The sequence below is a fragment of the Panthera pardus genome, unplaced genomic scaffold, assembly GCF_024362965.1.
Source record: "Panthera pardus isolate Hobbes unplaced genomic scaffold, ASM2436296v1 HiC_scaffold_17, whole genome shotgun sequence".
Classification (NCBI taxonomy): domain Eukaryota; kingdom Metazoa; phylum Chordata; class Mammalia; order Carnivora; family Felidae; genus Panthera; species Panthera pardus.
The window spans coordinates 54,348,938-54,373,778 of record NW_026526732.1 but is presented as its reverse complement, the minus strand read 5'-3'; the positions used below and the strand labels follow the sequence as shown (position 1 = coordinate 54,373,778).

The following is a 24,841-nucleotide window of genomic DNA, read 5'->3' as shown; positions in this document are numbered from 1 at the left end:
AGAATCCGAAGCAGGCTCCAGGCTCTGGGCTGTCAGCACAGAGCCTGTTGCGGGACTCAAACCCACAAACTGCGAGATCATAACCTAAGCCAAAGTCAGACACCCAACCAACTGAGCCACCCAGGTGCCCCAGAAACAAAGGCTTTTGAATGACAGACTGGACCATATAGATTTAACAGGTATATTCATAACATTCCACCCCAATAGCAGAATATACATTCTTTTCAAGTACACATGGAAAATTCTCCAGGACAGGTCACATATTAGGTCACAAAACAAGCCTCAACAAATTCAAAAAGATCAAAGTCATACCATGCATCTTTTCTGACCACAACACTAGTCAACCTACAAAACTACAAGTCAACCACAAGGGGGATCCCAGGTGGCTCAGTTGGTTAAGCGTCTGACTCTTGGTTCCGGCTCAGGTCATGATCTTGCAGTTTCGTGAGTTCGAGCCCTGCAATGGGCTCTGCACTAGATCTTCTCTCTCTCCCTCTCTCTGCCCTTCCCCAGCTCACACTGTCTCTGTCTCTCTCAAAATAAATAAACTTAAAAAAGAAGTTAACCACAAGAAAAAAATCTGTAACCACGATAAATACATGGAGATTGAATAACATTCTACTAAACAATGAATGTTTAGGGAGGAGGGGGGGGGAGAGAGAGAGAGAGAGAGAGAGAGAGAGAGAGAGAGAGAGAGAGAGAAAGAGTGAATCTCAAGCAGGCTCCATGCTCAGTGCAGAGCTCAGGCAGGGCTTGATCCCATGACCCTGGGACCATGACCTGAGCCGAAATCAAGAGTCAGACGCTCAACTGACTAAGCTGCCCAGGCACCCCTACCAACTGTTTAAAGAAGATTTAATACCTATTCTTCTCAAACTATTCCAAAATACAGAAAAGGAAGGGAAACTTCCAAATTCATTCTATGAAGCCAGGATTACCCTGATACCAAAACCAGGTAACGACGTCACAAAACAAGAGAACTACAGACCAATACATCTGATGAAAATAGATGCAAAAATTCTAAAAAACCAAATCCAGCAATACATTACAAAAATCATTCATCATGATCAAGTGGGATTTATTCCTGCGTTGCAAGGGTGGTTCAATATTCACAAATCAATCAACGTGATACATCATATCAAGAAGAGAAAGGATAAGAACAATAGGATCATTCCAACAGATGCAGAAAAAGCATTTGACAAAGTATAACATCCATTCATGATAAAAACCCTCAATAATGTAGGTGTAGAAGGAACACACCTCAACATAATAAAGGTCATATATGAAAAACCCCACAACAATCTCCTCAATGGAATAAAACTGAGAACCTTTCCCTTAAGGTCAGGAACAAGACAAGGATATTGACTCTTATTTTATTCAACATAGTACTGGAAGTCTTAGCCATAGCAATCAGACAACAGAAAAAAAATAAAAGGCATCTAAATTGGTAAGGAAAAAAGAAATCTTTCAGTATTTGCAGATGACATAATACTATATACGGAAAACCTGAAAGATTCCATCAAAAAACTGCTAGAACTGGGGGGCCTGGGTGGCGCAGTCGGTTAAGCGTCCGACTTCAGCCAGGTCACGATCTCGCGGTCCGTGAGTTCGAGCCCCGCGTCAGGCTCTGGGCTGATGGCTCGGAGCCTGGAGCCTATTTCTGATTCTGTGTCTCCCTCTCTCTCTGCCCCTCCCCCGTTCATGCTCTGTCTCTCTCTGTCCCAAAAAAATAAATAAAAAAACGTTGAAAAAAAAAAAATTTTTTTAAAAATAAAAAAAATTAAAAAAAATAAAAAAAAACTGCTAGAACTGATAAACGAACTCAGTAAAGTCACAGGACACAAAATCAATGTACAGAAATCTGTTGCATTTATATACACCAATAATGAAGCAGCAGAAAGAGAAATTAAGAAATCAATCCCATCTACAAGTACACCAAAAACGGTAAGATATCTAAGAATAAACCTAACCAAAGAAGTGATACACCTATACTCTGAAAACTATAAAACACCAATGAAAGAAACTGAAAATGACACAAAAAATGGAAAGACGTTCCATACTCATGGACTGGAAGAGCAAATATTGTAAAAATGTCTATACTACCCAAAGCAATCTACACGTTCAATGCAATCCCTACCAAAATACCTACACCATTTTTCCAGAACTAGAATAATCCTAAAATTTATATGAAACCAGAAAAGACCCTGAGTAGCCAAAGCAACCTTGAAAAAGAAAAGCAAAACTGGAGGCATCACAATTTTAGATTGCAAGTTATATTACAAAGCTATAGTGATCAAGCAGTACGGTAATGGCACAAAAACAGACGTGTAGATTAATGGAACAGAACAGAAACTCCAGAAATAAACACACAATTATGTGATCAACTGATCTTCAACAAAGCAGGAAAGAATATCCAATGGGAAAAAGATGGTCTCTTCAACAAATGGTGTTTGGAAAACTAGACAGCAACTGCAAAACAAAGAAACTGGGGGCACCTGGGTGGCTCAGTAGGTTAAGCACCTGACTCTTGATTTCGGCTCAGGTCATGATCTCACAGTTCGTGAGAGTGAGAGCCCTTTGTCAGGCTCTGGACTGACAGAGCAGACAGAGCCTGCTGGGGATTCTCTCTCTCCCTCTCTCTCTGCCCCTCCCCCACTTGTATGCATGCTCTCTCTCTCGCTCTCTCTCTCAAAATAAACTTGAAATAAATTTTTTAATGAAAAATAAAAATTAAAAAAGAAAGAAAGAAACTGGACCACTTTCTTACACCACACACAAAAATAAATTCAAAACAGGTTATGGACCTAAATGTGAGGCCTGAAACCATAAAAATCCTAGAAAAGAACATAGGTAGTATCTTTTTTGACACTGGCTATAGCAACTTTTTTCTAGGTATGTCTCCTGAAGCAAGGGAAACAAAAGCAAAAATAAACTATTGGGACTCCATCAAAATAAAAAGCTTCTGCAGAGTGAGGAAAACAATCGACAAAACTAAAAGGCAACCTATGGAATGAAAGAAGATATTTGCAAGTAATCTAATAAAGGGTTACTATCCAAATATATAAAGAACTTATAAAACTCAACACCCAAAAAACAATCCAATTAAAAAATGGGCAAGACATGAGCAGACATTTGGCCAAGAAGACCTACAGATGGCCGACACATGAAAAGATGTGCATCATCACTTACCATCAGAGAAATACAAATCAAAACTACAATGGGGTATCACCTCACACCTGTCAGAATTCTGGCTAAAATCAAAAATGTAAGAAACAACTGGTGTTGGTGAGGATGTGGAGAAAACATAACCCTCTTCCACTGTTGGTAGAAATGCAAACTGGTACAGCCACTGTGGAAAACAGTATGGAGGTTCTTCAAAAAGTTAAAAACAGAAGTATCCTACAATCCAGCAATCACACTACTGGGTATTTACCCGCAAAATACAAAAACACTAATTCAAAGGGATATATGCATCCCTATGTTTACAGCAGCATTATTTACAACAGCCAAATTATGGAAGCAGCCCAAATGTCCATCAATTGATGAATGGATAAAGAAGATGTGATATATACATACAATGGAATATTAGCCATAAAAAAGAATGAAATCTTGCCACTTGCAATAACATGGATGGAGCTAGAACGTATAATGCTAAGTGAAGTCAGTCAGAGAAAGACAAATACCATATGATTTCACTCATATAAGGAACAAAATAAATAAGAAAAGGGGAAAAAAAGAGAGAGACAAACCAAGAAACTGACTTTTTAACTACAGAGAACAAACAGATGGTTACCAGAGTGGAGGTGGGTGGGGAATGAGTGAAACAGATGATGGGTATTAAGGGGCATTAACAACTTAAAAAAAAAAAAGTTTCATTTTCATTTAGACAAAGGAAGAATAAATTATTAAGATGTCATTTGGATGTTTTGGCAATCTGCCTCCAATCTCCAAAATCCAGATTTTGTAAGCAAGATTATATATTAAAACAAACTAGAAAAATCATGGGAGAATCCTTTTTTTAAAAATTAATCTCATAATTTGACCTTTCTAAGTCACCACAAAACCAAGAAAACAGAAAAGAAAAAATTACTAAATCACACTGCAAAAAAAACTCCAAGTAAATAAAGTTTATATTTTTGCTTAGTAAAAACAACCATAATAGTAAAACAAAATGGGGAGAAATATCTGCAACAAATATCACCACAGGTTGATTTCATAATATTTAAAACAACAATTGCCCAAACCAAATTAAAAGACCAATAAAAATGAACAATGGTCACAAAGAGAAGTACAATTCAAATACACTGAAAGATGTATTACTCTGAAGAGAAATACAATACTGAAACTACACTGTATAATTAGGAAAAACTGATTCAGTCAAGAATCATCAATTATATTAAAATGAGTGGGTAAAAGACAGAGAACAGGATATTAATATTAACATAGTGCCCAAGCAGCACCCCAAAGATTAGAAGGAAAAATACCTTTTACAGTAGAGAAGCCTTAACTAAATGTTCAACCATGGTATCACCAATGTGGGCAAACTGATATAATGTGCCCCAATTTGATGCACTAAGAAGGTTACATCACTTATGTAGTATTTTTACCAAAAATATTTAAGATGAATACAATTATGAGTAACCAATGAGACAAAACTGAGGGATATTCTACAAAATACTTTGTCTGGACTCTTTAAAAATGTTGATGGCATGAAAAATTTAAAAACAAGGGGCGCCTGGGTGGCTCAGTCGGTTAAGCGTCCGACTTTGGCTCAGGTCATGATCTCGCGGTCTGTGAGTTCAAGCCCCGCGTTGGGCTCTGTGCTGACTGCTCAGAGCCTGGAGCCTGTTTCAGATTCTGTGTCTCCCTCTCTCTCTGACCCTCCCCCGTTCATGCTCTGTCTCTCTCTGTCTCAAAAATAAATAAATGTTAAAAAAAAAATTAAAAACAAACAAACAAACAAAAAGGCCAATGAAGAGTTCTAGAATAAAGATGAATGACAACCAAATTCAATGCATGATCCTTGACTGGATCCTGAATTTTAAAACAAAATAAAAACTAACTTAAAAAAAAAAAAAGGGGATGTCTGGGTGGCTCAGTCAGTTGAGCATCCCACTCAATTTTGGCTCAGGTCACGATCCCAGGGTCGTGGGATTGAGCACTGCATCAGCGCAGAGCCTGCTTAAGGTTCTCTCTTCCCCTCTCTCCTGACCCCTCCCACACGTGTGAACATGCTCTCTCTAAAGAATAAAAAAATAATTTGAAAACAAAACAAAAACTGTAACAGGTACTAGTGAGTATTTAGGGAAATTTGAATATGGACTGCATATTAGATAAATACCATATCAATGTTAAATTTCCTGAACATAGTAATCTTATTGTGCTTATGTAGGAGATCACTCTTGTTCTTACGGTACCCTGGTAAAACTTAAATTTAAAAAATAATAAAACTGCTCTATCAAACAAATAACCTTAAGTTAGCTCTGTCAAATAAACAACAACAAAGTACTTCATACATTTACTACTTGGTAATAAAGGGGGATATGTACTTTTTGTATTAAAAATGAGGGGCACCTGGGTGGCTCAGTCAGTTAAGCGGCTGACTTTGGCTCAGGTCATGATCTCACGGTTCATGGGTTCAAGTCCTGCATCAGGTTTCATGCTATCAGCTCAGAGCTCAGAGTCTGGAGCCTGCTACGGATTCTGTGTCATCTTCTCTCTATCTGCCTCTCCCCCGCCTGCACTCTGTGTCTCTCAGTAAATAAACATTTAAAAAAATATTTTTAAAATATTTTTAAAAAATCAACATCACAGAACTATCTTGAAATTAAAAAAAAACCCTTGCTCTTGTCCACCAAGTCCAGGTAGAAAGAACCTTCTTTCTAGAAAAGTAACATGAAAAAATCAAGAAAAACAAGAAAAATAGAAAGGAGTTGCCAAGGGATAAAACATGTTCATCACGATGGTACATGAGTGATGTCATGAACAATGAATAATGCTACATAATCAAAAATTCCACTCTAAAAATCTAATTAGCAATTCTTACATTCATTTTTAAGACCAAAGGTCTTAGCACTAATCCAGTGAAGATAAAAATTGCAGATTTTTGTAAAATATAATTAAATTCTGGACAGAACAAAAGGCATATGTTCTTAGACACTGACAGTGAAAACTCCCCAAAGTAAGTTGAAAACAAGCTTTTAAGACTAAGAAAGTTGCCTACTTTTAACAATACTATATAAACTTCGAATTAGTTCCCCCCAGGCACCAGAGAACAGTTATAAAAGGTGCCTTAACAAATACAATACAATAAGCCAAATATGATAAACTGAAATCTAAAAAAGATTTTATGAGGCAGCATGAAGGTGAGATGCCTTACATTTGTAAAAACTGAAATAATGTTGTTGGACACTTACCTCTTCTGTATCTTTTAGCGTACACACATGATATGGCATAGATATTAACGTCTGTTCCTTCCTATCTGCAATATAAAGCCACCACCATTCTTGTTTCTCCTGCAAAGAAAAAAAAAAAGAGATGTTATCAGAAAGAACTAGAGAAGTAACTGTCTGCCTTGTCTCATTCTAGAGGTATTGTTCTGGTTTTGTTCACTGCAGTATCCCCGGCACAGACACAGTGCCTGGTACAAAATAGATACTCAATAAATGTTTACTGAATGAATAAACTATTCTTAACCATTTATAGATCTGCTGTCCAAAAGAATTCTGTATGTAATATGGGGGTTTCAAACAGTCCCTTAAAAAACGGTAGTGATGGGCCTCTGTGTTAAAAACCCCTGATTAACCTTAAATGACAAGAGATATAATAAAATAAAATAAAACATCATAAACTATTACAGGATCATCCAGCAAATAATCTTAGTCATTTTACCTAGTAATAAGCAAAAGCCAGAAAGTAAGAGCAGAAGGGACTTGGGCAACCAAATCGGAAATCATGAAAATACACTACTCATAAAAGATCATCTGATTTAAGAGCCTATCTAATACCTTTCACTGCACATGATTTTAATAAGCACAACATTTTTAGCTGTACCTCAGAAAAGATTAGGAATAAAAAAAGAGCTCAGTAAAGAAACTGCCACCAGAATGTACAATGACAGCAGGAAGAACTGACAGGAGACAGAAAAGTATTTAAAAAAAAACAATGAGAAGACACAGCAGTCTGGAGGCACCAAACTTCAGTGTGCTCAGCACTGCTGTACAGAATTCATCAATAACGGTTTAGTCATGTCTTAGTACCCTCTGCTTAAGAACTGGTCAGGGAAGAGATCTTCTTTAAACAAATTAAAGAAAAATGTTTTGGAGCTAAAAGACTCTAGGATAGTCTAAATACTCATTTAACCAAAACAACACTAGACTATTCTAAATTCTCAATTATCCAAAAGAAAGTTAGAAAAATAACTTTTTACTGAAAACATTATCATAGGGAAAATGTCTTTTGAATTCAAAATCACTTGTACTTGCTATTTTATTTTAACCACAAGACACTGAAATTTGATTATTTGATAATGCTACACTGAGGTTAACTAAAAATTCTTGTAAACTACAAAGCACAACATTAGTAAGCAGAATAAATAAATCACAAGTATATGATTAATTCAACTTCTGCTTAACCCAAAGTGGACTACCATAATAGGTGTGTGTGTGTGTGTGTGTGTGTGTGTATGTGTATACATATATATGTATATTTGTCTACATGTGTGTTGCACAAAGTGGATAAAAACATTATAATGGACTCAAAATGCAGTATTAATTTCTGCACCTTATGGGCCAGAGTCTCAGTCACAATTACTTGATTCTGCCACTGTAACATGAAAAGAGTAAGTGTGACTGGGTTCCAATAAAACTTCATTCATAAAACAGGCAGGGAGGCAGACTTGTCTACAGGCAGTTTGTCAATGCCCAATTTAAAGCCACATAGACCGGATTATTTCACTTCTCTAAAACCCTGTTTTTCTTCTCTATTAAATGAGGAGCATCTACCTCAGGCTGTGTTGTGAAGATGGACTGAGATAATACAAGTAAATTATATATTAGAATGTCTAGCACATTGAGTGTGATAATCACAATTATTAATGAAATGATCTCATTACTAGAACACACATGCAATATAAGAAGCACGGGAGATGTTTAAGAATGTGCGTATCTTCTTTACCTCTCCACTAAGAGAATGCCTTTCCTTCCCTCTCCCAGGCTATTTGATTAAAATGTGATTCATTCAAGAATATTTATTAAGAAGCTGGTGAATATGAATCCACGGCACTGTACGTGTGCCTAGACTCTTTGATGCACACGGTGAAAGTGGAAAAGATGTTCTACCATGACTTATTCACACTATCAACACAATAACTTCTCTACTGTGTGAGATTCCCCACCATTCTTAACATATTAAGCATAATGAATGAGTTTCAGTTATATGTAAGTCAATTATAAACATGTAATTTTAAGCAATTTAAATGGGTAGTGTGATAGTTAGGGTAGCTCTACAGGTACACGGGAAGGTAGACAGGTAGACATTAGTAAAATCCTAAATAAATTTTGTCCGGTAAGTGGTACTTTTCAAGATGTTTACCGTGTAGTTGTAGATTAAATTAGAAAAAGGCATTCTCAAGGCTAAAATGTTCTAAGGGAGAGAATGGATGTTTTGCTTATTAACTAAGCATGGTCTAAAATGAACTGTCTGGTACAAGGGTACAAATTATGTGGCTTATAACATCCCATGGCACTTTTAAAACCAATCAATGAGTGAAATTTACTCGCTTGATTTCGGGAGTCTTGGGGTTGGCAGACTACCACTGCAATGGGCAAAATGCCCCTAACAGATGGGCTAACGCTCAAGACACGCCAGAAGATCAGCAAGCACATTAACATGGAATCCTGGGCTGACTTTCCTCCAAGTCAAAACAACAGTCTGCAGAGCCACTCATTTATTATTAGGAAAGCCAAATTACTTGGGAATTTGCCTTCAGCAGCCCCCAGCAACTCTGGATTGACATTCTAAAGCAGAAAGCAGATTTATACATGAAATCACCTGCCAAACATGAGTGCCGAGCATAAGATTCTGTGGCCAAGCTGTGAGGCAGTCGGTGGAACAGCTTCCTTGAACTAAGAGGCAACCAGTTCTCGACCTCTGGCCAGAGACAGAATCATTGCAAAAGCAAAGCATTGTGTAAATTCCAAATTCATTTGAAAGACAAACAACTCAAGGAGACCAAAAGTTGAGCAGGCCACAACCACAAAGTAAACAAGGACAGGAGAACAAATAGCACTGCAACAATCTGTCCTGAGCTTGGGGCTCAGTCATTCTGAACTCTTACTGAACTCAGCTGGTCCCACAGCCCATGGGCTTGCCTATTCCCGGGGACTAGGGCCAGAGCAAGTGCAGTGGCTCCAGGTGGCCAGTACAGAGCCATCAGAGAAAACTCATGGGAAAAATTTAAGAACTTTTTTCATTTTATTTAAAACTTGACAGAAGTGAGAGACTCACAAAAGCTGTGTAATCATAGGCAAAATATGCATTTGTCTGACAGACTGCCTGAACTACTAAAGAGAAATCAGCAGTCAGCACAACCTTCAGTAATATAGGCACAGAAAAGACAGAAGCACAGGAAACCATATAAATACTTAAAAAGTTAACAATCCTCCCATTATAGACCACATTCACTAAATCTAATTCATACTGAAATGTATTTTTCAAACTGTCACCTATCAAGAACAGACCACATCAGCACATTTGAGCCAGTACACACCATGGAGGGATAAAAGGCAACTGAAAAATACCTAAAGACAAAGTAGATGGAATACGGAAAACGCTGAGTCATGAATAACTCACCTCAGGAAAATAAAGACTATAAACAGGATGTGTTATCTTTGATTTGGTTTCCAGTAGAGCTCTCTCCTTTCGCTGTATACTTTGTTGTAATTCTTGCCACTCCTAGGTAAAGTAAAAATCAAACATTTGAAATCGTTTTGAAGTTTCCATCTTCTTCCAGCTATTATTCCTGACAATGCTAACTACTACTGAGTTCAGTCCCACAGACCTGATCATTTCCCTGCTCTAAACTTACAACACATCATTTCATAAATCAAATCTAAGCCCTTCAGCATCAACTACATGGGTCATGATCTGATCTGGGCCAATCTCTTCAGTCTCCTAACACTGCCTTCCTCTTTGCACTTTCTATTCTAGTCATTTCGAACTATCTTGACTTCTCTGAACTCACCAAGCTATTTCACTCCTCCTAAACCCTGTTTGGATTTGTTTTCTCCCTCTGTCTTTAACCTGGCAAATTCCTCCTATTATTCCCTTAGGAACTGCTAAAGCCCAAACCATGAGTTCCCAAATACCAGAAATTTCCCTCAACTTGAGTTGATCACTCCCTCCTCTGTGTTATCACTGTACCTGGCAAAAATGTGCATAATCTCTTTTCTACTTTTGTACTTTAATGTTTACTTACAAGTCTGCCTTACCCACTAGCCTGTCATTCAAGGGCAGAAACTGTTTTACATTTGGCTTGCATTTCTGTCATCTAACACAGGGCTTGCAATGTGGCAAATAATGAATAATTGTATAATTATTTGACAATTGAATGAATGTATTTTGGTATCTAAAGAAACTAGTCTGTCACTTCTACTAACCCTAATACTGTACTCAGAAAAGAATATGTCAACTCTTTCTCAAAATGTGGGTGGGGAAATAATTTCTTTGATAGGCTTTAATTTCCTGGCAATCAATTTAATTCCCGAAGTACAAAAACGGTCAAGGGCCAGCAACTGCTAAAAAGTCACCCTTGTTTTTCCCCACCATTCCCAAGGGCAGGTACATTACAGGCATACCTCATTTAATTGCACTTTGCACATGTGTGCTTTACAAATACTGTGATTTTTACAAACTGAAGGTTTGTGGCAACCCTGTGTTGAGCAAGTCTCTTGTTCTACTGTTGCCATTTCTCCAACAGCGTTTGCTCACTTCGTGTCTGTGTCACATTTTGGTAATTCTTGCAATATTTAAAACTTCTTTCTTATTATATTTGTTACGGTGATCTCTGATCACTGATCTTTGATGTTACTACAGTAATTGTTTTGGGGCCACGAACCATGCTCACCTAAGATGGCAAACTTAATAAATATTGTGTGTATTCTGACTGCTCCACCAATGGGCTGTTCCTCCATTTCTTCCCCTCCTCTTGGCCTATTCCCTGAGACACAACAATACTGAAATTAGGCCAATTAATAACCCTACAGTGATCTCTCAGTGTTCAAGTGAAAGGAAGAGCCACATGTCTCTCACTCTAAATCAAAAGCTAGAAACGATTAAGCTTAGTGAACAAGGCAAGCTGGAAGTTGAGACAGGCTGAAAGCTAGGGCTCTTGTACCAAATAGACAAGTTGTGAATGCACAGGAAAAATTCATGAAGGAAATTAAAAGTGCTACTCCAGTGAAAACACAAATGATAACAAAGTGAAACAGCCTTATTGTTGACACAGAGAAAGTTTTAGCAGTCTGAACAGAAGATCAAACCAGCCGTAATAGTTCTTTAAGCCAAACCTTAATCCAGAGCAAGGACTTGCCTCTTCAATTCTATAAAAGCTGAGAGAAGTGAAGAAGGTGCAGAAGAAAAATCTGAAGCTAGGAGAGGTTGGTGCGTGAGGTTTCAGGAAAGAAGGCATCTCACTAACATCAAAGTGCAAAGGGGAAGCAGCAAGTGCTTGTGGAGAAACTGCAGCAAGCTATCCACAAGGTCTAGCTGGGATAATTAATGAAGATGGCTACACTAAGTAACAGATTTTCCACACTGTTCCAGCCTTACACTGGAAGAAGATGCCATCTAAGACTTTCATAGCTAGAGAGAAGTCCATGCTCGGCTCAAAAGACAGGTTGACTCTTCCATTAGGAGCTAATGCAACTGGTGACATTCGGCTGAAGCCAATACTTGCTTAGCGTTCTGAAAATCCTAGGGCCCTTAAGAACTATGCTAAATCTGCCCTGCGTGTGCTCTCTAAATGGAACAACAAAACCTGAATGATAGCACATGGTTTACTGAATATTTTAAGTCCACTGTTGAGATCGACTACTCAAAAAAAAAAAAAAAAAAAAAATCCTTTCAAAATAGTACTACTGCTCATTCAGAACGCATCTAGTTACCCAAGAGCTCTGATAGAGACATACAGTAAGATTAATGTTGTTTTCATGACTGCTAACACAACATCCATTCTGTAGTCCATGGATCAAGGAGTAATTTTCACTTTCAAGTCTTACTATTTTAGAAATACATTTTTTAAGGCAACAGCTGCCACACATAGTGATTCCTCTGGTGGATCTGGGCAAAGTATACTGAAAATCTTCTCATTCACCCTTTTACAAGCCATTAAGTATATTTATGATTCATAAGAAGAGTCAAAATATCAACATTCACAGGAGTTTGGAGAACTGATTTCCAACCCTGATGGATGACTTTGAGGGGTTCAAGACTTCAATGGAGGAAGGAGTACTGCAGATGGGGTGGAAATAGCAAGAGAATTAGCAGTGGAGCCCAAAGATGGAACTGAATTGCTGCAATCTCATGAGAGAACTTGAGCAGATGAGGAGTTGCTTCTTATGGAGGAGCAAAGAAAGTGGTTTCCAGACATGGAATCTACTCCTGGTGAAGGTACTGTGAAGATTGTTGAAATAACAACAAAGGACTTAAAAGATGACATAAACTCAGTTGACAAAGCAGTGATAGGATTTGACAGGTCTGACTCCAATTTGAAAGAAGTTCTATTGTGGGTAAAATGCTATAAACAGCATTGCACGCTACAGAGAAATCATTTGTGAAAGAATAGTCAATGCAGCAAATTTTACCGTTGTCTTATTTAAAAAACTGCCCCAGCCACTGCAATCTTCAGCAACCACCACCCTGAATAGTCAGTAGCCACCAACACCTAGGCAAGAGCCTCCACCAGCAAAAAGATCACAATTTGCTGAAGGCTCAGACGATGGTTAGGATTTTTTAGTAATAGAGAATGTTTTCATTAAGGCATATATATTGTTTGAGACAATGCTACTGCATACTCTATACACTACACTACAATATAGTGTTAAACATAACTTTCATATCCACTAGGAAACTGAAAAATTCATTTTGTGCTATATTGTGATGTTAGTTTCATTCTGGTGGTCTGGATATAAGCCTGTAGTATCTCCAAACTATGCCTGCATTCCTCATATTTTTATCCTTTGCCTTTTCCTTTTATTCCTCTCTACTTGACCCTCTCAGGCTATTCAGGCAAACTCTTTTTCTCTCCTAAACTACAAGGGTACCTTTTAGGTCAATGGCCTAGTCAGAAAGAACAGAACAACACAAACATAAAGGAATGGCTGATCAGTTTACAGTTCATTTGCAGTAAGCCTCTAAGGACCCATTATTTGTCCAACAAACCCTCTTTTTATAGCCCATCCATAAATCAGGTGCAAACTAACGGTATACCATGAGATTTTTTTCTATTTTCTACCCTCACAATCTTAGTAAGTTCCTTAGAGACACCTCTTTTCCTTAAGGTCTTATATATTTCTTGAAACAAGGTGGAATTTTGTAAATATTAGTTTTTCCCTTAACCAACCTCGAGACATTAGAGTCCACAGTAACGTTTCTTAAATCTAAACATTACCTGCAACTCTGGAAAGACTCAGTTCTAAGTAACTGCTCAGACCATAACCCACCTTTCCTAACTCATTTGCAGACTCAACTCCAACAATGAAAACCATTGTAAGACACCAAACTGGCTTCGATTTAGACCCACATCCTATACTATCTAGCAACTTAAAGATTTCAGAAAATTAAGAAGTCCGGGTGCCTGGGTAGCTTAGTCGGTTAAGTGTCTGACTCTTGATCTCGACTCAGGTCATAATCTCATGGCTCATGGGATGCAGCTCCGCGTAGAGCTTTACATTGACAGCGCAGAACCTCCCTGGGATTCTCTCTCTCTGTTCCTCCCCTGTTTGCATGTGCTCTCTCAAAATAAATAAATAGGCTAATTAATTAATTAAAAAAAAATTAAGGGGTCCAATCCTTGTTAGAAATGATTTTTCTTTATAATTCTGACCATCCCACAAAAATATTCTTACAAAATAATATGACTGTAAAATATACTGATATTATTTAAGACAAGTAAACAAAACAAATTAAAAAACAACAAAACCCAAAACAATCAGAGGTATATAACTCCAATTATTTAAACTTATAATATTATAAGTCTTACTGCTTCATCATCTTTGTTTTGTTTTTCATCTTGCTCTCTATCAGAGTCTCTGTCACTACCATCATCTTTTTCACTCTGGGATTCTCTATTCGTTTCTTCTTCTTCAGAATCACTGCCTTTGTCAGAAACTTCTTCTTCATCTTCCTTTACTGCAGCTTCCTAAAAGGAAAAAGCAACCACAAAAGTTTTGAATACCTCAGTGAATATATCATTCGGAGCCCCTGAAGCTAACTTTTTGTCATTAAAATTAAATTGGCTCAAGATTATAATTTCACTATTCATACAGAATTTTAGAGAATTATAAACACATTTACTTATAAATATGTGGTAGTCAGACTAAAGACTTTAACATTTGGCTTATTTGTCTACTGTTATTTTATTTTTGTTTGTAAAATAAAAAATACTTTTATTTTTATTTACAAAGTATACTACCACAATGGCAAAGATGGCTCATCTTTCAAAACACCAATCATACAATATATTTTATTCGGGATGGGGAAATGGGAAGTTTATAGAAAAGTACTGCTTTGACAGTTTAGTATTATCTTCTATGGCTGATAGAATATAATGTAGTAAGGAAAGCCAATATCCCAGACAAGATACTTACTAATCCATTTCAAGAAGCAAGAAAGAGAACAGCAAATTAAATGCAAAAAAAGTCAAAGTAAATAATACAGACCAGAAATCAATTAAAGAGAAGGCAGATACACAAAAGAGAAACCTAAATAAAACCAAAAGTTGGTTCTTTGAGGGGCACCTCACTGAGGGTGAGCCACTGAGGGTGGCTCAGTCAGTTGGGCGTCTGACTTCGGCTCAGGTCATGATCTCAGAGTTCGTGAGTTAGAGCCCAGTGTCAAGCTCTCTGCTATCAGCACAGAGCCTGCTTCGAATCCTCTGTCTCCCTCTCTCTGCCCCTCCCCAACGTGTGCATGCACACGTGTGCGCTCTCTCTCCCTCAAGAATAAAATAAACATTAAAAAAAAAAGTCGGTTCTTTGAAAAGATTAATACAACTGCAGCAAGACTTCCATTAGGCAAGACTGATGAAAGGAAAAAGAGAATACAAATTACTAATATTAGGAATAAAAGAAATATAACTACAGATCCAAAGGACATCACAAATAAAGGATATTATCAATAACTGTCAATAAATTTGATAACTTACAGGAAATGGACAAGCTTCTTGAAAGCCATAATATACTAAAATTGATATACGGAAAAAAGTAGAATTTGCTAAAGAAATGGATTCTATAACTAAACCCTTTTTAAAACTCCAAACCCAGATGGCTTTTCTAGATAATTCTCCCAAATAACAAATCCAATCTTAGACAAACTCTTCCAGGAAAAAGAAAGAAAGAATACTTCTTGTTTAATGAGGCCAACATAAACCTGATACAAAATCTGGCAAGGGTATTACAAGAAGGGAGAAAGGTAAACCAATATTCTCTCATAAAAATAAATGTAGGAATCCTAAATAAAATATTATCAAGTCCAAATAAATATGAAAAAGGATACTATGTTATGACCAAATGAATTTGTTCCAGGAATGCAAGGATAGCTTAAAATTTTTAAATGCATCAGCATAACTCACCACATTACAAAAAGGAGAAAAATCAGTCACCTCAACAAATGGAGAAATGGCATTTAATAAAATTCAGTATTGCTCATGATAAAAATTCTCAGCAAACTGGGAACAGAAGGGAATACTTTCTTAACCTGATAAAGAATATCTACAAAAACCCTATAGCTAACATCATACTTAACAGTTTGTTTCCTTTCTCCTGGAGATAAGCAAGATGATAAGGGTGACCACTGTCCCCATTCCTAACGAGCATTACACTGAAAGTTCTAGCTAGTAGAGTAAGGCAAAAAGGAAAAGGAAGAGAAGGAGGCATAAAGATTAAAAACAAAAAAGTAAAACTATCTTTATTCCCAGATGGCATGATTGTGTACATAGAAAATCTTTTTAAAAGTACCTACAAATGGTTAGAATTACAAGCATACCTTGGAGATATTGCAAGTTCAGTTCCAGACAGTAGAGTGATTAATGCAATCAAGTCAAATGCCTTTTTTTGTTCCCCATTACATAGAAATACTATACTGCAGAATGTTAAGTGTACAAACAGCATTATGTCTTAAATCATGTGCATGCCTTAATTAAAAATACTGCTAACGAATGCTATCACATGAGCTGCCAGAGAGCTGTAATCACTGATCACAGATCACCATAGTGAATATAATAATAATACAAAGTTTAAAATATTGAGGGCATTACCAAAATATGACAGAAACACAAAGTGAGCAAATGCTGCTGGAAAAATGGCGCTGACAGATTTGCTCAACACAGGGTTGCCACAAACCTTCAATCTGTAAAAAATGCAGTATGTGCTGAGTGCAATAAACAGAAGTGCAATAAAACAAGGTATGCGCATATTGTCAACGTATGCCCCTTGATACAAGGTCAATATTTAGAACGCAACTGTATCTCTACACACCAGCAATAAACACTGAAGAATGGATTTTTTAAAAATGTTATATATGCAACAGCACCAGAAAGTATCAAATGCAGAAGGGTAAGTAAATCTAATGAAAGATGTGCCATACCTCTGCCACTGGAAATTACAAAACACTGCTGAGAAAAAATTAAGGAAGATCCAAATTAATAAAGATAAACCATAATTATGAATAAGAAGACTCAATATTGTTCATGTGAATTCTCCCTACACTGAAGCACAGATTCAATGCAATCCTCATCTAAACTCCAGGAACTTTTTTTGGTGGAAACTGCCAAGGTTATTTTAAAAATGTTGAGGGAAATGCAAAGAACCTAAAATAAGCAAGACAATTTTAAAGAAGAGTTTGAGAACTTACACTAACATATTTCAAAACTTAATATAAACTCATCATAATTAAGACCATGTGGTTTGGAACAAGAATAGACAAATAATCAATGGAATGGTCTAGTGAGTCCATAAACAGATCTGCACAAACATCGTTATGGTCGCTTGTTTTATGACAAACCATCACTGCAATTCTGAGAAAAGGATGATCTTGTCAATAAGTGGTGCTAGAATAAGTGGTCCATAATCCCAATCTCACACTATTCACAATAATTAAGTCAAGATGTATCTAAGCTAAATATAGTAAGTAAAATAATATTTCTAGGAGAAAACAGAAAAATATCTCCAGGTTCTTGTGACAGGCAGAAATGTCTTCAACAAGAAACAAAAACACTAACCATAAAACTGATAAAACAGACTTCCTTAAAATTAAGTACCATCAAAAGCTACCACTAAGAGAGTAAAGAGGACTCATACCCAGAATATATAAAGGGAACCCTACAAATCCATAAGACAACCCAACAAAAAAAGAGGATATCCAAATGGCTAGTAAATATATGAAAAGATGCTCATTATCATTATTTATCAAGTAAATAACAAATAAAAACCACACAGAGATACCGCTACAAATCCACCATTGTGGTTAAAATGAAAAAGAATGGTAGAACTACATATTAGTGAGGATGTGGAACAACTGGACTCAGGTTTTGCTAGTATGAGCATAGAATAGTACAACTTTGGAAAATAGGCTCTGTTCAACAAACTCAACATACGCCTATTTGTGACCCAGCAATTCCAATGCTAGATTCCACATACCCAAGAAAAATGAATGTCCACAAAATGACATGTGCATGAATGAACACAGCACTTTTACTCATAACAGGCAAAAACTAGAAACAACCCAAATGTTCACCAACCAAAGATAGATAAATTGTAGTATATTCAAAAAATGGAATATCACATACACACAAAGAATGAACAGGTGCTATCCACAACACAGATGAATGTCACGGACATAATGCTGAATGAAAGCAAACATTTCCAATTATATCAAGCTTAAGAATAGGCAAAACTGGGGCACCTGGGTGGCTCAGCTGGGTAAGTGCCTGACTTCAGCTCAAGTCATAATCTCACAGTTTGTGAGTTCAAGCCCCACGTCGGGCTCTCTGCTGTCAATGCAGAGCCTGCTTCGGATCCTCTGTCCCCCTCTCTCTGCCCCTACCCCACTTGTGCTTGGGCACGTATGCTCTCTCTCTCTCTCTCTCTCTCTCTCTCTCTAAAATAAACAAACATTAAAAAAAAGATAGACAAAACTAATCTATGGTAATAAGAGCCAGAACAGGAAGGTATGGAGGTAAAGGGAGGGATCTTTGAGAAGGGGCATAAGCAAGTTTTCTAGGGTGTTAAAGTTTTCCATCTTAATCTGGGTATCATGCATACACATATATGTAAAATTTCAGGAGCTATACACATAGGATTTGAACATTTTAGTATAAGTTACATGAAAATAAAGATAATGATAATAACAGTATTAACTTACACTCCCAACAACTCCATTTGCCTGCTTTTGTTTCTGTTGCTTTGATTGTGGTAAGGGCACAGGTGTAGGTTTTTTTTTTAAAGGTTTCTTTTTTTTCGATTTAGCAGCTTTCTTAGGTCCTTTACTCTTCTGTTGCCATCCTCCTTTTGTCCTATTCTTGTTAGTATCACCCTGCTGTAAATCACAACATACATGCACACTCAGAAGTTATAACAATAGTTTCATTTGGGAGTCAATAGTAATTTTTAGATAAAAATGGCTAAACTAAATGTTTTCATAAACTGAATTACTCTCTCACAGCAATATAAATCAATCAGAACTAAACAAAACATTTCCTTCACCAGGAAACATAGGTAAGAAAAATCAAGTTTTTACCCCATCTTCTGCCGGCTGTTCCTCTGCAGCACAGATGGACTGTTCCTTTTCAAATACTTCCTGGAGGTAGAGAGAAGAAAAATATCTCTATCAACTTACATTTATCTTTCAGATAAACAAAGCAGTCTTTCAAAATAGATGACCAATACGTTTTTTAACTGGTGACAATTGGTGGGTGAAGGAAGAACAGGAGATTTTTACCAATTACTAAATGATGTGTACAAATTTAGCAATTACTAATTTACACTTTGGAAGTTACCTTCTAAAATATCTCACATCTGTCTTGAATACATTTGAGAAGTACAGTCTACTTAAGTTTATAAATGCAATGCCTTATAAGATATGTAAACTCATTATAAAGTAAAAAATATTCCACAGTTTAGAGTAACTAAGGAGGGGCGCCTGGCTGGCTGCATCGGTAGAGAGTGCGACTCTTGATCTCAGGGTCATAAGCTCAAGTGCCACACTGGGGATAGAGTCTCCTTAAACAAACAAACAAACAAAAACTTAGAAAAAAAGTTTAAATAATTTAATTAAATGACTAAGAAGTGGAACACCAAAAAAACCCATATAACCTAAAGACATATCCACTGTATAATCCACTTAGGATCAGTACAAAAGCCATAAATTTGGGATTTAAATTCCAGTAAGATTTCAGTGAGAATCTATACTAGAAGACAGTAAGTGATGTTCATTGTATTTATAAACTCCTTGGAATTACTAAAGCTAACAAATAAAAACAATGATAACTTGGGCTCTAAACTATTAGCCTAATTCAGGGGTCCGCAAACTATGGCCCATTGCCTCGTTTTTAAATAAAGTTTTATTAGAACTCAACCATGCCCATTTGTGAATTCAGTAGTTGCTACAGAAACTGTGGCCTATAAAATCTAAAACGTTTATTAATTGGACCTTTATAGAAAAAGTGTGCCAGCCCCTTGTCTAATTCTATCATCTCTGCTTCATCATTTTTTTTTTTCCATTTCTTCATTTTTTAGCTAGATTCTAATACTTAAATTACTCTCAGGTACTGCTCATACAAGAACTGGAAGATAAATGGTTGATTCTTTCCCTTCTTGCAGGGAAATTTTGCTTTTTCTTCTACCAATTATCCCAGAAGTTCAACAGTTCAAGGCCAACTTTTGCTCGTTTTTCAGGCTGGGAATTCCAAAGCATGAGGGTAGTATAAATTTGGATTCTAACCCAATCCTAGCCACTGGCTTAGAATTTCCTCTTCTCCCAGAGGGCATGTCTCATCCAGAGTCCATGACACACATGTTTCCTTACCACCTGCTACCATAAAACCAACATCTTTAATTTGATATATCCTACTACAAAATATGCTTTTCCTAACAGACGTTTTTGTTTGTTTTTTTGAGAGAGAGACAGAGACAGAGACAGAGAGACAGAGTGTGAGCGTGGCAGGGACAGAGAGAGAGAGGGAGACACAGAATCTGAAGCAGGCTCCAGGCTCTGAACTGTCAGCACAGAGCCCAACGGGGGGGCTTCAACCCACAAACCACGAAATCATGACCTGAGCTGAAGTCAGATGCTTCACCAACTGAGCCACCCAGACACCCCATTAGAAATTTTACACACGGTGTTTAAATGCATACTAGGTTTCCTACAGATGTTCACAGACCCCAGAGTAGAACAGGCTGAGATCTGCCATTAGGTGAATAAGTAGAGTTGAAATAGTACAATCAAAAACAAGTTCTAACCTGGGAGGTAACGCAAATTTGTAATAGAAACTGAGAAAAACAAGATACAGGAAACATATACAATGTGACTGGATTTAATGAAAAGGAATGAGAAAGGTACCAGTATGTATATACACATACAACTGTAAAGGTCCAGAGAGTAAATATGAGCATGAAGAAAGACATGAAAAGATATACAGAAGACTAAATTCTGGTCTGGGGCTGACAAGGGCTTTCCTGAGGAAGGTGGGTTAGAGAAGGAATCCATGATAGTAAAAACATCATTTAGCCCCACAGTTATTCATGCATTAGGGTATCTACAGTGATGCGCTTCAAAATCAATAATTTCAGGGTAGTAGGACTTTAGGTCATTTTAATTTCTTCTACTTTTCTACATCGCCTGAACTTTTTTCCCCAGACAGCATGAATTTTTCACATAATTAGAAAAAAAAATATTTTCACTGTAATTTAACATTTTTTAAAATAAAAAAATTGAGAGTAAATTCTCTAAAGAATTGACTAAACAGGGGCACCTGGGTGGCTCAGTCGGTTGAGCAGCCGACTTCAGCTCAGGTCATGATCTCACGGTCCGTGAGTTCGAGCCCCGCGTCGGGCTCTGTGCTGTCAACTCAGAGCCTGGAGCCTGTTTCAGATTCTGTGTCTCCCTCTCTCTGACCCTCCCCCGTTCATGCTCTGTCTCTCTCTGTCTCAAAAATAAATAAATGTTAAAAAAAAAAAAAAAAAAGGAATTGACTAAAGAATAGGTAAAGAAATTCTCAACAGTAATCAATAATTAATCTTTGTATAAAACTTTACAGTTTAAATACTATATGCACATTGCCTTGTTATTATGTTTTACAGGGAATTAACAAATCATCACATGAAGAATTAACCTATTTTCCAAGGGTTTTTTTGTATGTAAAAACTAATGTGAAAAACTGAAAATTTATTTAAAATGTCAAAACAGCTAAAAGGACTTGCAAAATTAGATTTTACGACTACAATAGTTTTGACTTTAAGAATACATGACTTAAAATGAGAAAATAAATAAAAGAACTTTAACATATAACTCTCTCCCCCTTTTTTCACTGCAGTATAGTTGATACACAATGTTACATTAGTTTCAGGCATACTACATAGTGATTCAACAACTCTATGCATTATGCTATGTCACCACATAAGACCATTAACAATGCCTTTAACTATATTCCCTATGCTGTACCTTGAATCCCATGATTTATTCCATAACTGGGGAAGCCTATACCTCCTATACCCCTTCACTACTTAACACATAACTCTTTTTTTAACATGTAATTCTTAAAGAATAAAAGTAAGAAATTACTTACTGCCATTGTTTGCCTTGTCAATTTAACCAACACTGTAACTAGGGATCCTACTGTGATGTTGTTGCTATCTTCATCATCCAATACTAGAAGATGAAAGTAAAAAAATAAAATTCAATTTGGTACTTCAGTATTTCATGTACACATTTTAAACTTACTCAATAAAAAATAATTTGTCTATTCTGTATAAAATGCTCCACTAGATGCTTTCAACAATGTACTTATTTAATCTTTAAAATGGCCCTATGAAGGGGCAGCTGCATGGGTCAATCAGAGGAGCGTCTGACTCTTGATTTCAGCTCAGGTCATGATCCCGGGGTTGTGGGATCAAGCCCCATGTCAGGCTTGACTGTGGAGCCTGCTTTAAGACTGACTGTTTCTCTCTCTCCTCTCCTCTCCTCTCCTCTCCTCTCCTCTCCTCTCCCTCTGCCTCTCCCCGCCCCCACGCTCGCTTTCTCTAAAATAAAATAAAATAAAATAAAATAAAATAAAATAAAATAAAATAAAATAAAATAAAAGTTAAAATTTAAAAAATAAAATAGCCCTATGAAGCATTACTATTATTTCCATTTTAAAGAAGAAACTGAGGGGGCGCCTGGGTGGCTCAGTCAACTGAGTATCCCACTCTTGATTTCGGCTCAGGTCATGATCCCAGGGTAATGGGATTGAGCCCTGCGCTGGGCTCTGTGCTGGAGCGTGGACCCTGCCTCTCTCTCTCTCTCTGCCCTCGCCCCAACTCACACTCACTCTAAAATAAAAAAAGATAATTAAAAAAAAAATAATAAAGAAAAAACTGACGTTCAAAACTAACGTAAAAATAAATGCCTGAGGTCACATAATGGCTATATTTGCACTGCCAAGTTTCAAACCCAGGTGTTTTAAAACAAAGTATAATGTGAGGACTGCTATACCACACCTTTCTTTCATACCGATATGAAAAAGGGTTCTGTTACTCTCTTAAACTATGCAAACCTCGTATTCACAAGACTTTAACTATATCATCAATGCCAGCCTGCCGGTCAGAAATAAGGTAATTAGGACTAGTATTCCAAGTCACATTAAATTTATTTTTTTAAGGCAAAAACTTTCAAGATTTGTTTATATTAAAAAACACCTTTCAAAGTTTTCACAATGTTTTTGCAATTGTTTAATTTTTTAAAACCACATTTGCCAAAAAAAAAAACTCTACACTTGCCACACATATTGCCAAAAGCTAGTAAGATAAGCTTAACATTAAAATTAGTAACATTAAAATAAATGTTAAAATAAATTACTACAACATCAAACAGATCTTATTCAAATATGTAAATAATTCATTTCACCTACAAGTTTTATCTGTAAGAGTTTTCTTCACTATGTATTTCTGCCTATAGATTTTTCTGAGCTTGTTATGTTTATTCTTCATAGATGTAGATTAGCATACTCTGTTGTGGCCTACATTAACACACTACCAGTTGGAAAAGAATGGCCTCTAACAAACTATCACTATCTCTCTTCAATTACTGGCTGTGAGGTGCAACAGCTAGGCATCAAGAAGGATACAACATCCTTTCTTCAATCTGGAAGTCTCCATTATCTTTCCATTATCAAATCTGGGCTACACATTCATCAACACGGCACAGTTGTATGTGCATGAGCACTGCACACGAGTTAATAGCTATAACTGTATCTACCGGCCATTTGATGCTTTACGGTGAAGAAAAAGCCTACAGGTGATTCTATACAGCCTCTAGGCAATGTGGGAGAGAGATCCACCATCTCCAGCACTAGATAATGCAGATGCCCCTTTCCTGCTTCTAAACTGCTTCTCCTCTCCCTCCATTAACTATATTTCTCATATTACACATTGGGATAGCACTGTGAAAATACAGTAAATGGTCTATACAAGAGGCTATGGAATGAAATACATCATGAAGTTTCCCAATGAGGTTGAATATTCTTACTTCTAACGAGAAAATCTGACATTCATTTTTCTAAGCAGCATGTACTTTTTATAGCTCTTGATTATTATCAGAGTTATCTCCTAAGTCCCAAATTGGATTTTACTTGAATAGTTTCTATTTTCTTTTTTTACCTGCATAGTTTCTGACTTAAATTGGTCCTAAATGAAACTTTTACTGTTTTTAAGTGTTTGAAGACTCACAAACCCATAAGGAAATCCGAACTCTTCACCAAAGCACTCCCTACATGTATCCTACACTCCAGCCGATTTGAAACCAGACTGCAGTTTTACCTTACTTTCTCAAACACCCCAATCTTTGAGAGTCATTTATCTCTTTTCAATTCCATTAGAATGCAAACTTAGGAAGGTAGAGGCTTTGTCTAACTCACCACTGCTTCCCCAACACCCAGATAAATGAGTGGCACTCAATAGTTGCTGAATGCATGAATGACACAACGTCCGTGTCATTCATTTCACACTTGCTTTATGATTCCTTGGTTTTAATCCTATGTTTATATCCTCTTTCCTCAACTAGACTATAAACCCCTTACAGACAGAAACCACCCCTAACACATCCTTGTATTTTTGGTCCCACAAAAATGTTCTCACAACAGTAACTTAGTAAATGTCAAAACTCAGAATAATGTTACAATGAAGGAATGGAGCAGATAATCTCTCAATTCTGTCACCATTGTAAAATACTATTATTCAACTATTATAATGGACACTCACTGGCCAACTGTGTAGGTAGAAAAATAATCTCTATATTTTCATCCCAACAGACATAAACATAGAGACAGGATGAGAAAAACACATGAAATGTGGCACAGAACACGGTAATT

At 36.7% G+C, this 24,841-nt stretch overlaps 1 protein-coding gene across 1 annotated transcript in view; it reads right to left on the bottom strand.

The window, feature by feature from the left end:
• Positions 1-24,841, bottom strand: part of SEC63 (SEC63 homolog, protein translocation regulator) — a 77,268-nt gene that overhangs the window by 9,772 nt on the left and 42,655 nt on the right. The window contains exons 14-19 of the mRNA XM_019443023.2: positions 22,061-22,143; positions 19,015-19,074; positions 18,640-18,813; positions 14,261-14,419; positions 9,853-9,954; positions 6,417-6,515 (exon numbers count right to left, since the gene is read on the bottom strand). Of these exons, the coding sequence (XP_019298568.1) occupies positions 6,417-6,515; positions 9,853-9,954; positions 14,261-14,419; positions 18,640-18,813; positions 19,015-19,074; positions 22,061-22,143 (677 nt within the window). The remainder of the gene's footprint in view (positions 1-6,416; positions 6,516-9,852; positions 9,955-14,260; positions 14,420-18,639; positions 18,814-19,014; positions 19,075-22,060; positions 22,144-24,841) is intronic.